The sequence below is a fragment of the Watersipora subatra genome, chromosome 2 (genome assembly GCF_963576615.1).
Source record: "Watersipora subatra chromosome 2, tzWatSuba1.1, whole genome shotgun sequence".
In the NCBI taxonomy this organism is placed as follows: domain Eukaryota; kingdom Metazoa; phylum Bryozoa; class Gymnolaemata; order Cheilostomatida; family Watersiporidae; genus Watersipora; species Watersipora subatra.
Window position 1 is genome coordinate 65,634,925 of NC_088709.1, and position 17,139 is coordinate 65,652,063.

Sequence of the window (17,139 nt, forward strand, 5' to 3'; positions counted from 1 at the left end):
ACAATATTGTTTTGTGAAGATCAGCATAAAAAGTAATACAGAAAGTAGATCAGCATACATGTAAATCATGGCATTTCAATCCCCATAAAAACTTCCATCAGAGTCATCGTCGTCCTCGTCATCATCATCATCAGATACATCTAAGTCCTGGCATAGTGATACGGCTAGCTGCATATCCTAACAATAGAATAATTCAATGAATGAAATCATAAGTAAATCATAGGTAAATCATCGGTCATGGCATCAAATAATACTGGATGTTTTTTAAATCTGTCATTTTCTGCTATATGAAATGTTGTTGCTGACTGGCAAACAGTGACTGGCAAAAGCTTGATCACTATTGCGATACTGTTCTTCCCCAATTTAATAGTACGTACCTCAACTTCCTCAGAGAAGAAAACAGAGGATTTTTCGACCATGTTTTGAAGAAATATGGCCTCTTCTCCATTGCATGTATCAAGTTGCTGGACTGAAAATGAAGAGGACCAAATTAGCCAGAAATCTGAACTCAGAATTCAACTAAATACTTAAAAAAGTATCTTATGTTTCAACGTGATGTTGTAGACAATTTGTTATAGAATGGACCTGCTAAAAACAACTGAGACATCACTATTGATACTATATCATGTATATTAAGCATCTACAAACACGGATAAGAAACTCACCTATTGTTCTTATCATTGTATGCCTTTCCTGTTCTAGAATAGGGATTTCTTCTACAGTTCTCTGCCACAATTGATAGCTCTCCACTGCCTTAAGAACATCCTGTGAGAAGGTTATATCTGAAACATCAAAAAGTGACATCAGCATGGCTTGCTAATATAGGGTTTTCATGTGTAAAAGTTGAACAAGGAATGTCTAGATTTGTTGCGGGGAATTGATATTTCATGAAAAAACTTACCTCCACGGACAACTGCCCATGGGAATAACCCTGACTTCAAACAGCTTTGCAGCTCTTCTGTTGTCGTTTCTGGATGGAGGTTGCTGTATTCTAAAGCCTTTTTCTTATAACTGCAATGGTTTGCACGCAGACGCGATCTCAACTTCTGTGCAATTTTTCCACTCTCTGTTAATATAAACAGCAATTACATTCTCGATAACTTAGCCATACATAGAAAAATTTTAACTTTGATTTTTTTTCAGAGAGATCACCTGACAAACCTACCTGATTTCTTAAGAACATCTTCTTGCCGCAGGATATTGACTCTGAGGTCTTCTAAGACAGCTTGTATGTTATCTGGTTCTGAAAGATAATACAATATATCAATCACAACATTCTAATCATACATCTATATGTATACTTCTCAAAGTATGTATGTGTGTATTCCGGCTATAGCTACTATTAAAATTGCTATTATTAAAATAGCTACAGCTGGACAATGCTGACGCAACATCATGGCGTATGTCATTAGAAGCCTAACGCTTATTAGCAAGCTTAATGGAATTTTCCAGTGGCAGTGTGCCAGGCTAATAGCAAAGTGGCAGGTAGCCTGTCTTGACAAAATGTTGTTTTTTGTAGGGTTGTCCCCCGTCGAGCGGGCGAGCAACAAAACAGCTTGTCAAAAGACGTACTGCACCTGATGCATCAGCTGCACTTATAGGGAGTTGTTCTCTTCCGTCTATGCGGCTTGGTGGCAATGCTATGTCGGTCGCTCCATTGGTAATCATAACCGATTTCGGGCAAAAAATTATGTAGAAAGAAATAAGATTACAACGTTTAACCAAAGACTGTTGGTTGTTTACAACTCTGTTGTAAACTTTAGTAGAATTTAAGAATAAAATAAATTGAAAATAAAATCCATAAGAACAAATAAAACTGACTGATACAAAAATAGAAATTAAACTGACTGAGCGCACAAATAATGACGTTTAGTCGCTGTTGTTGCCTAAGTTCTCAAGTTCTACTAAAGTTTATCGCAGAGACTGGTCGCTAGTTAAGCGTTATAATCTTATTTCTTTCTACATAAATTTTTGCGCGAAATCAGTTATGATTACCAATGGAGCGACCGACATAACATTGCCACCAAGCCGCATAGACGGAAGAGAACAACTCCCTATAAGTGCAGCTGATGCATCAGGTGCAGTACGTCTTGTGACAAGCTGTTGTGTTGCTCGCCCGCTCGACGGGGGACAACTACGCAAAAACTACAGTTTGTCAAGACAGGCTAAGTGGCAGGCAACTCTCATCACTCCTCATTGTTTATAAGCTGATTTTTAATACCCGGGCAACGCCGGAGGCACAGCTAGTTGTTACTATAAACTACAATGAGCATCTTTCACCATGAAACGTCATCTTTGCATCAGGGCCTCATATTATTCATACTCATATTATTATGAGCATTATCATGAAATACAAATCATCCACTGCTAATTGACACAGAAAAACAATCATTTATTCTCTAAGCATGCGGAAATAGTATAAGTAAAAAACTCACTTGGCGGCGGCTTGGCAACAAGGATTGCTCTGGCCTCAAGTTCAGCTAAAGTTAACCCAATTGAGTGGCAGTGTGCATCCACTTGTGCCTCTAGAATGGGTAGTTGTTTCTTGGCCTAAAACGAGACGTACTCGGCACTATAATTCTTCACTTGTTGTATAACTGCAATAAAGCCAATTATTTATTGAGAAAGCTTGGCTTTTTGTCAATAGTTAAAACAAATTGAACCTGGGTAACAGTACGATTTCATCCTATGATTGCTGTTTCTACATACTTTGGAAAGAGATGTAAATATCTGTTTGGGCAGATTGACAAACTTTCGGAGATTCCAAAAAGCTGCCCCTTGCTCCAAGCGTCTCCGTCTACCTTGAAACAAGAGAATAAATTGGGAAGTCATACCATTGACAAGTTGGCACTTAGGCACAATAGGCGCCAAAGTCACCAATGTGTATTGTCATTAACCAAGTTATAAAACATATCACAGTAGTACAATACATTGAACATTGTCAAATGCAAAGCTAATAACTTACCCGATAGGTTTTAACTATCGGGTAAGTTATTAGCTTACCTGACAGTTAAGGCCTAAAAAATACCTCACTTGACAATATATAAAATAGTGCTCACTGAATAAACTCACCATCTGATGTCATGTGTCTTGTTACTTTTCCCAATCGGGACATGTAGCTATTAACAAGTTCTGTAGTCTCCCCAGTACTTAATCCTGTTCCTACAGTGACTCTTCCACTCCATTTCATCTGAAAAAAGCAAAAAAGAAAATTTTGGTAATACGAAACTTAAACTAAAGTAGATGAACGATTACTATATTCATTAGACAGATTACTGACAACTCCAACGGTGAGCTTTATTCATTAGACAGATTACTGACAACTCCAACGGTGAGCTTTATTCATTAGAGAGATACCTGACAACTCCAACGGTGAGCTTTATTGATTAGACAGATACCTGACAACTCCAACGGTGAGCTTTGGCGTGCATGATACTAAGGAACGGGCGTTGCTGCTGTGGTAGCCTCTCCAGCCGCTCTAGCCAAGGCCAGTATCTGCACATTGTATCAAGGGCAATGAATTTTGCACCTTGAAATTCTCTCTAAAAACATAATACATTAGCTTTATGGAGGGAGCATCGTAGCAAAAACTATTTAAGATTTCTGCAATAGAAAGACCATTGTAATAAGTAGACAGACATTCCTGTTGCCAGAAAAGAAGTTGTAGGTTTTAGGGAGGTTTGTGAATTTTTTCTGTGACAATAAAAAAGGTTGACTGGACCGATGATGAGGTATTATGGACAACCACCAATACCTGCATAGTGTATGGATACGCGTATATCTCCCCCCTAGTCATATCCAATCCCTTCAACAGGAAACAGTGGCGGCATGTGGCTAGCAAACAACCAGTCACATCCTTCTTGGAGAATGCTTTTCCTTTGGCAGACGCAGCCTTCCACACCGTATCACCACATCTATTGGAGACCTGTAATAACGATCTAGGTAATTGAGGTATATAAAGACAACCGCAATTGGCCAGGTTCATTGGCTATAGACCAGGACTTCCCAGCAGTTATCTTTTCAAGATATTCCATATAGTTTTTAAAATATTCTAAATTTGACCCATCAAACTTACTAAGATTTTTTTAACTTGGGTGGATGGCAGCACTATCAATTCAGTGCACTGATTGGTTATTCAATGGTACAGCCACCTTGCTGTATGGGGTTTATTAGGCCTGCAACCAAACAATTCACTTGATTCTGCTATACCTATGGGTACCTATTCTGGGTCTTCATAAGGTATGAGATTTCAGAAATGCATTACAACTGAATTGTGATTGGATGGTTTTTAATCAACAGGGTTTAAAAACTTGGCTGTGATTAAGACTAATGAGGTTGCTAGATAGTTTTGACGACCTTAAACTCACCGAATTGTGTTTGCTGTTCTTTATACGCGTGACCTGCTCTTCGACGTCACTAGTAGAAACAAAAAACTCACTTGGCTCCTCAATTCCTGATGAAACTCTAAGATCAATGACAAGAATCAAATTAAAAAATGAATAAACAAAGGCTTCCTCTTTGAATTACTACACAATAGCCCCACTTGAGAAATCTAGTAATAGAATGCGAATAATATAGTTGCACATCAAAACTTTAAACACGCAACATCATATTAAAAACGTTGGGTGCGTCTAAACATTTTATATGCTGAATGGAGCTAGTGCTTAGTAATTTGAAGATTTGATGATAGGCAGAACCCACTGTCCCAAAATGAAATTAACCCATATTAAATTGTTATTATCTGTAAACACAGAGAATGCAAAAATCTGATATATGGTTTTTTCATTAGATATCATACCTGCCGGCAGCTCTATAGTGAAATAGTTTTGCATTCCCGTCAATGTGAATCGCATGGGGCTCGTCCAAACATGCAGGGCAACTGAACAAACTACCACCGGTAGCTTTAGATAAATAGTTTGTCTCTTGAATCCTCCATTCCGACATTGAATAGTTGAAGACATCTTGTTTGAGCATGAAACTCTAAATAACAACACAACACCTTTCAAATCTAATGGAAAAGTCAAAGAAATGTCACAAAAGACTCTGTGTCTAGTTTTTCTGCTAATTGGATCCTTGCTTGATGACAAATGCGGCATTGCGCAAGTTGGCTGACTATATAGCTCGACACTCTACACGTTATACAATGATGATATCACTAACATCCACTGTGAACATAACGATCAGATGTAATACCTCGCCATCCAAGGATGAGATAAAGCTGACGGAATCTAACAGACTTTTAAGGCTTAGAGATGGTGAGAAGTGCTGCAGGATTGAAGCACTCAGAAGAAAACTGAAGTTGAAGTAGGCTCTTCCCTCAACGTCAACAGGCCAAAGTCCATACTGGACCAGCTGTTGAGGCTCCCGCCAAGAAGACCACGAACATGCTTCACAGACCATAACGTCTATTTTTTGGCTGACCATCCCTGAAAGATTAGTTCAATTTTTACAAACACAAAACACATTAGCCTATTCTAGTACAGCTAACTAGGGTAGCCTATGTTAGTACAAGTAACCCAGGGTAGCCTATACTAGTACATCTAACCTAGAGTAGCCTATTCTAGTACAGGTAACCTAGGGTAGCCTATACTAATATAGGTGACCTAGTGTAGCCCATGTTAGTACAGGTAACCTAGAGTAGCCTATGTTAGTACAAGTAACACAGGATAGCCTATACTGGTACATCTAACCTAAAGTAGCCTATGTTAGTACAGGTAACCTAGGGTAGCCTATACTAATACAGCTAACCTAGTGCTCGTAAAGCTAACCTTGGCTAGTATAACTAATCAATTCAGTTGAAAACATACCTTCAAAAGAAATAATTCTAACCATCTCATATCTACCAGGTGGACAGAACACGGTTCCATTGCAGTCTGGGCAAACCTGATGAATGGCAGACTGACGATCATCTGTAAAATTATATGAAAAATGAAAAACATAATCGCCTTTTATTATCTTCTGAATTTGTGATATATATATATTCGACATATTCTTGATCATCTCAGATAACGGAATAACACGGGGATGCTCACCAACTCTCATTTTTCGCACTCTCATTCCATCTGCAAACAATCTCCCAATCTCCTCTCGGTGAAGATCCCAATTCCCTTTCTGGGTCTGGATGTAAGTCTTCTTACGGTGTCTCAATGACTTTAGTCTGGTCAAAATAGTTTCATCTACAATAACACATTAGATAGTACAACCAGTGTGTTAGTTAAACATGAATATTAATAAATTATAAGATGTATGAGGAAACAAATATTCATTTTACAATCTCTCAGACATGTAAAAGGACCAATCAGATTGCAGCAGACTCATTATAGCGGTAGATTCAAGCTTGTTCAGTCAAATGACTTTAGGTCTAAGATTTTTGGCAATACAAACAGCCAACCATGCACAAATGCCACAAAACCTAGCCAGCTTCATTGGCTATAGACCAAAACTGTCCATACCAAGTCTTTTCTAGAGACCACATGTAGGTTTCAAGATATTCTATTTGAGCAGTAGGCAGCACTTGATTTGATTGACCTTGACCAGTCCTATCATCATGTGAGTGCAATGATTCATTGGTACAGCCACCTTGTATAAGTTTTGCTAAATGGGTATAAGGGTATGGTTAATTAAGCCTGCAACCAATCGATTCACTTGATTCTGATAATCCCCGTGGTAGGTGTGCTGGGTCTTTATTACCTATGCAGCCTGTGTTTGTTATGACATCACCTCCACTGCCATCACCAATTTCCATATCACAAGCTGACGTATCTATAACATGAAAATCAATATTGGTAATTAAAAAATACAAACAAGAATAGAAAGCACACAACAGCACATTGATTTAATAATAGTATTTCCTTTGCTCCGGCTCTCACCTGTAAAAGTGGTTGCTGCTATTCTACTGTTGTCAATTGCATTCCTCAATTTATGGAGACTCTCCTGGGCTTTTTTTTTGCTCTTACTCTGCCTCTTCTCTTGAAACATACAATGCATGTTAACAACTAGGCAAGAATCATGATACCCATAATTACGCTACACATGGCATATTAATAAAACTGCATCACTGTCAAACTTTTTGACAGTGTGGTAGTTCATGATAAATGCTCAAAAAATATAAAGCCAGCACTGGGCCTTGCTGAACCAACGTGTAGTGTCTCATTACTTACTTTCCAATTGATCCTAAACGCCAGTTCAAGGCATGTAGGGTATATTAACCTGTATCACCGAGTATTAACTGAGCTCTGAGTAAAGTGAATCAAAGTATAGTTGTTGGCATAAAATGAGGGTTATAAAGTGGTAAAAACTATATATACGAGTATTTATGTATCATCAGTCCGATTGTCTAAGGCCAAAGGTGATATGAATGATATGAGTATTTGTGCATATCAGTGAGTATTATTAGTCTGATTGTCTGTGGGCGGAAAATATATTTTAACTTGGTTTTTAATGCGATTGTAAAAGCTAAATCGCCACACATTTGTTCGGTGTTGGTGGCTTAATATCTTACTTCTAGTGTCATGTGTCACAAGTGCAAATTTAATGTATTCATTTAATTGTATGTTATAGAAACTCGCTTCAATTTTTCTCAGAAATAGGGTATCCAGACTGTCTCGCCTGTCACTCAGAAAAAGAATTTCATTTTCGTCGCGGCATTTTGTTATACTAGCTCTTTTACGGAGCCAGAAAATCATTCACCAAAGGCTACCAAATACAAGCCCATCCATTATCATAAGTCAAGATTGAATAAACCAACTTTAAATACATAAATAATTATATATGATATTGAATATATTAATTTTAGTAAATAATAACAAAAAAATAATGGTTTAGAGTCAAATATAACAAATGGTAAAGTACAGACCTTTTCTCATTCTGTTTCTCCTGACACGACCAGACTCCACAAGTTCTTTGAGCGTTTCCATGAGCCAAAATCTATGAGACTTAGTAGTTTAGTAGTCTTGCGAAGCGTTGTGTTCAAGTTATTAGTGCTGAAGAATTGTCAAGCAAAATAATAAATATTTATCCCTTCGCAAGCGGTGCTGTCCGAATACAACAGCGCACCTAACAAAAAAATCTACGGCTCGGCATAGATATAGAGATTAAACGCAACTTTCCATTGGGTGCAGAATCGTTAGGGACAATTCGACCGTATGCGTCGTAGAACGCCCATCGACGAGATCAGGCGACCATGAAGCACGACCGATTTCGTGGATAAGCTACACGCGTCTATCGACCGTTTTGAGCATATGAACTGCGGTATGGGCTGATATGTCTCAGTGTAGGAATTTTGAAAGCAGCTATGCATGACTGACCACAGGGTTAATATGTATGCCACCTTTTTGTGATTATTTTGATACTATTGTGCGCAAGCATCCAGTTATGTAAACATGCTCCTGTTACTAGATTGTATAGATATGTCTAATGTGCTAGATGTTTATATGAATATACTGTGCATGCGCTCACATATGATGGTCTCGCAGCAAAAAGGGAACTGTGTGAACAGTTTGAAAAAGTGTCTTTCCTAGCTCCGCAGACTACTATTGCCTTTTGAGTGTATTGTACTGTTGAAACCATTTGTTGTAGTTTGAAGGTTATGTATGTGGTGGCTAATGAGAAGTTGAAAAGTTGTATAATTTTCCACCATGACACTCCATAATTCTGATATCTCCATAATTGATTAATAATTCATTTTTGCATGTCTTTTGACAACACATGAATACCTTGTGCTTTTGAGACATTTATGAGGCACTAGTTGCTGTACCCATCAATGCTTGGGCCTTGAATTAAACTGGCAACACCATCTGTCACAGGTTCCTTATATATTTTTTTCGCTTTTTAGCACGCTTTTTTTCTGGACAAACAACAACACTAAACTCATCTGCATCTTGGGGTACTCTTTCAATAGCAATTGTAATATTTTCCACATATTTTCTATATTCATGCACATAATTTTAAAACCAAAATTATTTTTGCTTTTTTTGTTGCAACTAAGCTCTGCTTATATTGGCTGGTCGCTAAATAAACACAAAGAAATCATGTGATGCTAGAAGTAAACAGCTAATTAACTGTTAATATTAATCTCAACTTTTGAACTTTGACATAAACTGTTTTGGCTTAAAATAAAGTAAGCTGAAAACAGGTTTTATATTTCCCAATTTGAGAAAGAAAATGCTTTAACTTAAAGTAATTAGGTAATAAAATTGATTTAAAATTGAAATTAAAGAAATTAAATAAAACATTTCAGTCAGAGGTTGCACTTGGATTTTACTGTTTTTTTTTTCAACAAACTCTAAGTGTTGAAAATTTTCAGTGAAGTGAATTGCATTTGTGCCATTGACAGATATTCTTCCCTGAAGAAACATTTGCTTTATATAGTCTTGTGCTTTTAGGAGATTGTTTGCAGCAAAAGTTAGTGCCCATTGATTATGCCTCTCTGTTGCTTTTGTAGAATCATTTTAATTCCCTAAATGGCCAATAATCAGGTATATATCCTGCTACCAATGATGGCAAACTCTGTCCCTGCCACCCTAGCTTCTGGGTTGTGCCATTTGTTCTGTCCATTCCATGCATGAGTCAACTTTGTGGTTTCAGGTTTCCTAGCTATTGCCATATTATGATTTCTGTTTTCCTTTGCCACTCATGGTGCTAGGCACTTGCTACTGGCTGTTTTATAGCTGCTATGTGCTACGCTCAGTCTTTTTTGCGTCATTTCTTAGTTTGCTATGAAGCTCTGGTTGTTTTAAATGTTATTTACTTAGGGCATTGTTGGTGTAATATGGTGAATTATTAACCTTTTTCGTACCACAACTGAAAGAAAGTTACATCAAAAGTGAAACTGTCGGCGAGAGAACTGGAGCTAGCAATGAATACCGAAAAAGAGATGATTTAATGTTTGGCGAGTGCTTACAGTTTAAAAAAGCACGGAGAGCATAACTCTGAGTTAATCAGTTCTCTAACATTTCAACTATTTTAGTTGAATTTCTGATTTATCAAAAAATTAATATGACATACAAAAACTTTGAAGCTCTTACATATTAACAAGTTTTTCTTTTTTGTAGTTAACTTTTTTTCCACAAAATTAAAAAAATGATTCCAGTTATGTCTGTAATGTGAGCTGCAACATGAAATATTAAAAGTTAAATCACCAATGTTTATAAGTTTTCACACCTTTTTCTGGCTGCAATTTTAAGGCTTTTACTTTATCAAGGTATGAACGAGAGCCTTTAAACATTGCTTTTCAAATACAAAAAAGTTAAGTTAAAAAGAAAAGTACAGTTGTAGACCAATCTGGAACACTGCATTTTCTTTAGATTGATGGCAAAGCATACTTCATTGTAACAACAGCTCGACTTAGGTATTTCATGCTCCTGCAAGTGTTCAACGTTGCCTTAAAGCTATTCATGTAATTTTTTACCGCCTAGTAAGTAGGCATGGGCTACTTATTTTAAAGGCTATAAAATTATAGCGCAGATGTAAAGAGACAAAGAAAAGATAATACGGAAGAGTTTCTAATAACTTCTAATAATGTAACTGAACAAATATGATGAATTTTTTAATATCTTATATACATGTACAGCAAAACCTTTAAAACTAACATTCTTGTGCAAAAAAATTTTACAGTCAGGCAGTATTATAATAGCTCATTTACTAGATAGAAACTAAACTTGGCACCTTTAAGATGTCTTTTACTGGAAGTTGTACATTATGTACAAAAGGCTTCCAGACTAACTCTGCAATTTACATTGCATATTATCGCCCTACGTTGAGCATATATTGTGATACCCGGCATATTTAATTAGTTTCTATGTGTGCACTTAGTGATTATGAATACTAGTGACAAATAAATGTCACTGTGAAATAAAAGGTTCTTTGCTAACTTTAATCAAATTTTGTTGCAATATAACAGTTTATTAAAAAAACTAAAATGACTTGTTACATAAATCTTACTAGCTGACCGCAACCTTTTTCAGTAAGATGGGACATTCAATATAGTAGAAATATGTGCAAAATGACATAATTTTTTTCATACAAAATAAATGTAGGCCTTTAGAAAAAAGGGGGGACTAAATAAAATTAGCATATAGCAAAACAAATGTTTACAATGGATATAGCAAGTAAATTACCGCAATTATATATTAATTTATATGGTTGATAATATTTTGGGCAAACACTCATGCCATTAATTTACACTAAGGTATTTAGCTTAGAGCTCTTTCTGTGATATTGTAAACTCAGTAAAACTGTTAGTAAAAAATGTTACCGACACCTCTGGAATTGATTCAAAAGCGACATATATTGCATACTAACTATATATTATTATAAATTCTAAACAATTGTTTAAAAAAAACCAATGGAATTACAAAAAATTATTTAATTTGAAAACAATTGTGAGTAGATTAACTTGCACAGCAATGCTTACTTTGCACAGTGTTTGAAACTATCTAGCGCATCTTAATAACAACGTTGGAGTTGCATACACTTGTATCGAGAGAAAATAAGTCACAATTCGTTTACGTTTGTGGAAAATTCACAGTTTGTATGATATGAAAGCATGATTTGGAAATCTTATCTATGCCTCATAGGTATATCACATATGCTATGTAATGAAAATACCACTTTTCAATTTTTAGATAAGAAATTGTCAATTGTGAGAGAACAATGGTCAGAAAATGTTCCTAGTCTGAGAGTTTGTAATAGTCAGGTCACACCAAACACTGTAGGTATTAAGAACGCTGTCACCAAAGATTTTAAAATATGCAAAGTTCTATAGTATAATACATTGAAATGATGTTGTTATTATTGGCAAATTTTTATTTTTTATAGTCTGTAGCATAGAGATTCACTAGTTACGGACAGCTTCAATAAAAGTTACCTACACACTGAAACATGAGTTAATATTGTATTTATCATCATGCTTACAAATACTTTCAAAAAGATGACATAAGCATGTGGAGAAACCGTTTCCAATTACTAGGAGATTAGGTAACAAAATTAGTGTTGCACCCTTAGTAGATTGACTACCTTGTCATGGTGAAGTACATTAAATGAATAATTCTTTGATTGTTTTAAAAGCTTGCCTTTTTCTTTACTTGGCAAACAAATAATAAGGCTACATTTAGTATTCGTACATTTGGGAGGGCACAAAAAATTAATATTTTTATAAAACATATTAGCGCCTTAGATACTTTAAAAACCTGCCAGACATCATTCAAAAAATTATTCATCGCTTTTTCTATTAGAAAGCACAAAAACGGAGCAAAATAATCAAAAAATGGTTATTGATGATAAGGTTAGAAATGTACTCAATTGAACAACTAACATATACGGTAGTCACTAGGAATGCCAACTGTTAATTTGATCCATTTTCAATTGTTTTACAAGTAAAAAATAATTATCCAGGTTTAGGGTTTTCATGAATCTTAACCAAAAACGATGCCACAAAATTAAATATCAAAAAAGGGTACTCAATCATAGCTATAAATATGTGTAACTGTAATAATTAATTTAAATATTCAATTTTGCTTTATTTTGAGGAGACTAAAGGATTTTAAAGGATATTGGCTTGCTGAATAAAATTATTAACGGCTTTGAACACCCTTGAGGGTTTTTGACAGATGAAGGTCTCTGACACTTATCCCACCTTATCATCTGCCTACTATACTCTGCTCTAGTTATGTTACTTTCTTGACACATTCTAGCTTGAGAACAAGGAATATAAAAAGAAATAATAGATAATAAAAACTATCATTATAACTAAAAATATTATAGATAAATAATAGAAAGTAAAAACCGTCTCATTCTGAGATTTGTAGGGTTTAATACAGATTCGCTGTTTATTCTTTGATTTATTTCTTGTGTTTTAATGAAGGAAATATAGACTATTCTAAATTTGGAGTTGAAAGTCAAAGATAGACAATTCAATGTTGCAGAAATGAAGTTATGTTGACAAATAATTTTCTTGCAAGTTAGACAAGCATGGTCCACTTATTTCAGTACTTTAGGCACATGGAAAAACCAACCTTATTTGATTTTCAAGTGCTACATTGTTTGCCAGTTTTTGTTATGCTTTCAATTTACCCAACTCTACCATTAATTATTTTCAAGGCAACTTTTTTTAACCTGTTCATCTTTTCATATTAGTTTCACCACAAAAAAGCGCTTTCCTGTATGTCTCGTATAGTAACTCACAAAAACTTTTTATTAGAAACTATGGAGCTACTAGTACTTGGGTTTTACAGTAATTTTCTTTTTGAAGCTTTACAAACAAACCTTTTTGTAATAATTTGGTCTGCTTGACTGATTTTAATAAAAGTGGCTTGGAAATTGGAACACACTGTAAGTTGGGCCTTTATATAAATTGTTCTAAAGTAGTTGGTACAGAGTCAAATTGGAAATTTTGCATAATGTAAAAGCTGCTTAGTAAGTTCCTAAACATTAGCGGTTAAAACATCTTAAATAATAGTTGCAATTCTAAAAAACTTCTTTAGGTAGTGATTTTAATATCTTATATTAACGGTCGATAATGCATCGGGCTTCTTAATTGATCATGTTTCCTTTGGCATATTACTTGGCATTTGGCAGCCAGTTGTAAAACCTAAATCAATTTATTGATTAACTAACAGGCATTAAAGTTTATTCAACAAAACTCTATTAGCATGGTTAAACATATAACTAGAGAAATTTAAAACATTTATTACATGTAATATTTTCAGGCATTTAACATGGTGAATCATTGAATAGTGACGCCTATCAATTTTTGTGCATCGGTATCACCAGTAATTAAAGATATCATCAGCTTGAAGAGTATTTGCTATAAAAATAAACAACTGAACTTTCAATAAACTTTATTTTAAACTCCCCACTACATCATTAACAACCACGAGCCAATTGATCTCTAAAAACCAGCTTTCCAGTGTATCTAGTAGCATTAACTGTATTGGAAAATCTGCTAGGCAGCTTTACTAGCATACAGTATAACTTACAAGACATGGCATTAAAACACATATAATAAAAATTGCCACTGTTCAAAACTCAGCTCGATGTCTAGCATCACTTTTCAAATGATTTATATCCTGCTTTAAAGCCTATGAAAGATTACTCTAACTAAACGCTCAGACTTATGGTACGGTTCTTTGACGTCATTCCCATTGTTACTGAGAGATAATCAATCAATATAAATGTTCTCATTAATCCCTAATAAATCAGCCTCGCATGACATAAACTGAATAGTGATAACTTTGGCCTCAAGCTTTTTAGAATGACAGTCTTAGATCATTGATATGGCTAGTCGTGTTTTAAGCATTGACTACAGATTTAGATACAACCAATGTAACTTTATGAACCTTTTGTAGAGTGTGCATCTGGTGTTTATGGTTTCCCATGAACCCTGTCATATAGTCCTGCAGGATTTGGGCAATTCAGCCAACTTTTTAGTACAAAGGGCCAATTGGCATGTATCATGAAGCGTTACTTTAGTCACATGGAACACATATTGATCCACAGCAGCAATAAGGTCATCTAAGTAGCAGTCATTTGTCTGTCGCTTTATGCAACTATCCACGATTTTCTGCCAATGAGCATAAGGCAAGTTGCCTATATGACTACCACACAAGGAGAACTACATGTACTTTCACTTTTTGCTACATCACTGACATCACAGATATCTTTTTTTATACCTCAAAAACTTATGTTTATTTACAATAGCAGAGTAGTTCACTCGTAACACTAATCTTAGAGAAAGCTTACCTAGATATTGAAGTCATGAGTTATCTTGCTATTTACTACCGTGACTGCCAAAGCCCATCTGTACTAGCAATTTGAGTAGAACTCTTAGTTAAATTGATGGTTTGCAAGCTGCAATATTGGGCAAAAATTAGACATACATGTATCTAATAAATTATAGTTATATTTAATCAATTTTAAGTAATATGCCTGGTTAGTCCATTAGAAGTAAAAAATGTTGTTCTCATTATCTAGGAAAACTACTAAAAGGATGCTGCAGTGCGCTTTTGGTTAACATGGCAGTCTTTTGGCTAACATAGTAGCTTACAGTTATTGATGCTGCTATAATTTCTACATACGACCACTAAACTTGATATGTTCATATACAAGAAAACCACATTGATTTTCTTGACACCAAAACTTTATTGAGCCCGCATTCATCATTGTTGTTTGGTACACAGGTAATGCTGTCCCACTATAGCTTGCTTCATCAATGCTTAATTATGTTATTTTAAGGGTCTATTCAAGAATATCAAAAAATAAAATCATTATTTAACTCTTTTGCATATTTTAATATTTGGGCTACTTAGAGATTTAGTACAAAATCTTTTATTGGATAACTTTGATTTGCCCTCACCGCTAGAAATTATAATACGTAACACAAAGTAGCAAAACAATGCTAAGAACTAAATTGGAATTACAGCTAACAGTAATTCCAATTTAGTTGTACAACTAACTTTTGTACAACTAACAGGCAGCTGGTTAGAAGTAAAACAGATAACTAACTTAGAAAATTGTAGTTAGCTGTAGAAAAAATGTTTTACCGCAGTTTACAGTTGTCACTGTTCCAACTAGATTTCTTACAACAGCGTAAGGCTAAAAGAGGAAAGTAATGATAAATATACATAGCTAATTGTAAGGATTATTTTTAGTAATTTGCTTTGTTAGATTAAAAAGCACGTGCTCATTTAAGTATGTGATGATTAACTTTGATAGTATTAACAGTTTATGCTGTTTGTTTAGAGGTTTTGACACTTATCCTTACTTATCCTTTGCATATTCCTGTAGAGTATTTTGATGTTTGAAAGACTTATTATTTGAAGTGTATGACTTACAATTTTTAATAGTCTTGTAGTTGGTGGTTTATTAAACATGCTTATTTCACTTTGTTTAACAATTTACTGTTTGACTTCTATTCATTGCAAGAATTTTTTAAATCCATTTCTATTAACTGCCACTAATTAATTGTGTAATACGGGCAGCTCAATATTTAAAAAATAATTAGGTTGACAGAGCCTGCACCGTAAAAGAGGAGTTCTTTGTGTATTTGGCAGTCATGTGAACTCTATAGGATTACTTTCATGGCAAATAGAGCTTGACATTAATTAATTTCATAGCATCAAAATCCATCTACAGACAAAACTGCTTTTTCTGCCATTTGCCTGCAGATTCTTCTTTATGAATTTCTTTAAGTTTTTCTTAAGGGCTTTTGTTTCATCGTACAAAAGTATCAGCTGGTTATTCCTGTAATTAAATTTTTATTTTGTTTTTATACATTTTTATTGCTACAATAAGTCCTTGTCTGACAATTTAATACATAAACCAACATGAATCATGTAACTAGGTATTAAATTGAATTAATCATAAAAAATTCACAAAATGCATTTATTGGTAACAGAGTATTGACTTAGTAATTAAAGTATAGAAAAACTATGCAATCTGAAAACACTTTAAAAAATATGATTACAGCTTAGTAGCCTATAATAAACATCCTGACGTGCTCATGCATATTGATGAACTTTTTTATAATGCAACTTATTATTTAGTAGATTTAAAACTATAGCAAATTTAAATTGAGAGTGTCTATGTGCGAGCTTCAATCTTATTACATAACTGATTGGATCAGTAACAACCAGTAACCGGAACTGCTTAAACTGTTTAAAGGTATTACAAATTTGTTTGGTATATTGCTGTAAATATATTTCAAAAGCAGAAACCCAAAAACCTTTGATTGAAGTTTTTTGTACGATTTTAAGTTTCTTTCAATGTGACAGATGTCATACCATTTTATGAGTAATGATGCTTTTTTTACATACAAAATTGACTATCGACGTCAGTGCTTTAAAGTTAATAGAGAATTTTGAGCCAGTGGTGACTGTGCCATTCATGACGACATAGGTTGTTTAATAGCAGGATTAATAAAAAATGTATATATACACCAGGTGCCTCTTTGTTCAGCCATTATGTCAGTAGCACCAAACCTTGCTAAACCAATCTGCTTCACTATGAAACAGTCTAACGTATCTATGCTGGAGCTTTTTTCAACAGAGCTTGTCAATGATAGTTTACCATCAAACTGGACCGAACAAGAGAGAGATACTACAACTGGACATTATTATGCGAGCGCGGATCAGAATCTTCTTT

General features: G+C 34.8%; 1 protein-coding gene across 1 annotated transcript; it reads right to left on the reverse strand.

Moving 5' to 3' along the window:
• On the reverse strand, positions 1 to 8,005 carry LOC137387597 (uncharacterized). Its single transcript, XM_068074064.1, has 18 exons — positions 7,856 to 8,005; positions 6,870 to 6,968; positions 6,691 to 6,762; positions 6,033 to 6,176; positions 5,808 to 5,909; positions 5,194 to 5,426; positions 4,799 to 4,980; positions 4,368 to 4,464; positions 3,755 to 3,925; positions 3,399 to 3,542; positions 3,073 to 3,190; positions 2,710 to 2,801; positions 2,436 to 2,550; positions 1,166 to 1,243; positions 902 to 1,066; positions 666 to 782; positions 378 to 469; positions 1 to 177 (listed from the first exon to the last, which is right to left on the reverse strand). Exons 1-18 carry the CDS (start codon positions 7,914 to 7,916, stop codon positions 76 to 78), a joined length of 2,184 nt encoding a protein of 727 aa, XP_067930165.1. The 5' UTR covers positions 7,917 to 8,005; the 3' UTR covers positions 1 to 75.
• Between the last annotated feature and the right edge of the window lie 9,134 nt (positions 8,006 to 17,139).

What these genes read in the sequence shown, in the direction of transcription:
- LOC137387597 (XM_068074064.1), bottom strand. Translation starts at nt 7,916, where the DNA reads ATGGAAACGCTCAAAGAACTTGTGGAGTCTGGTCGTGTCAGGAGAAAC. An exon ending in AGCAGCAACCACTTTTACAG is followed by an intron (nt 6,763 to 6,869) that starts GTGAGAGCCGGA and finishes TTCATGTTATAG; the next exon opens with ATACGTCAGCTTGTGATATG. An exon ending in AGTGCGAAAAATGAGAGTTG is followed by an intron (nt 5,910 to 6,032) that starts GTGAGCATCCCC and finishes ATAATTTTACAG; the next exon opens with ATGATCGTCAGTCTGCCATT.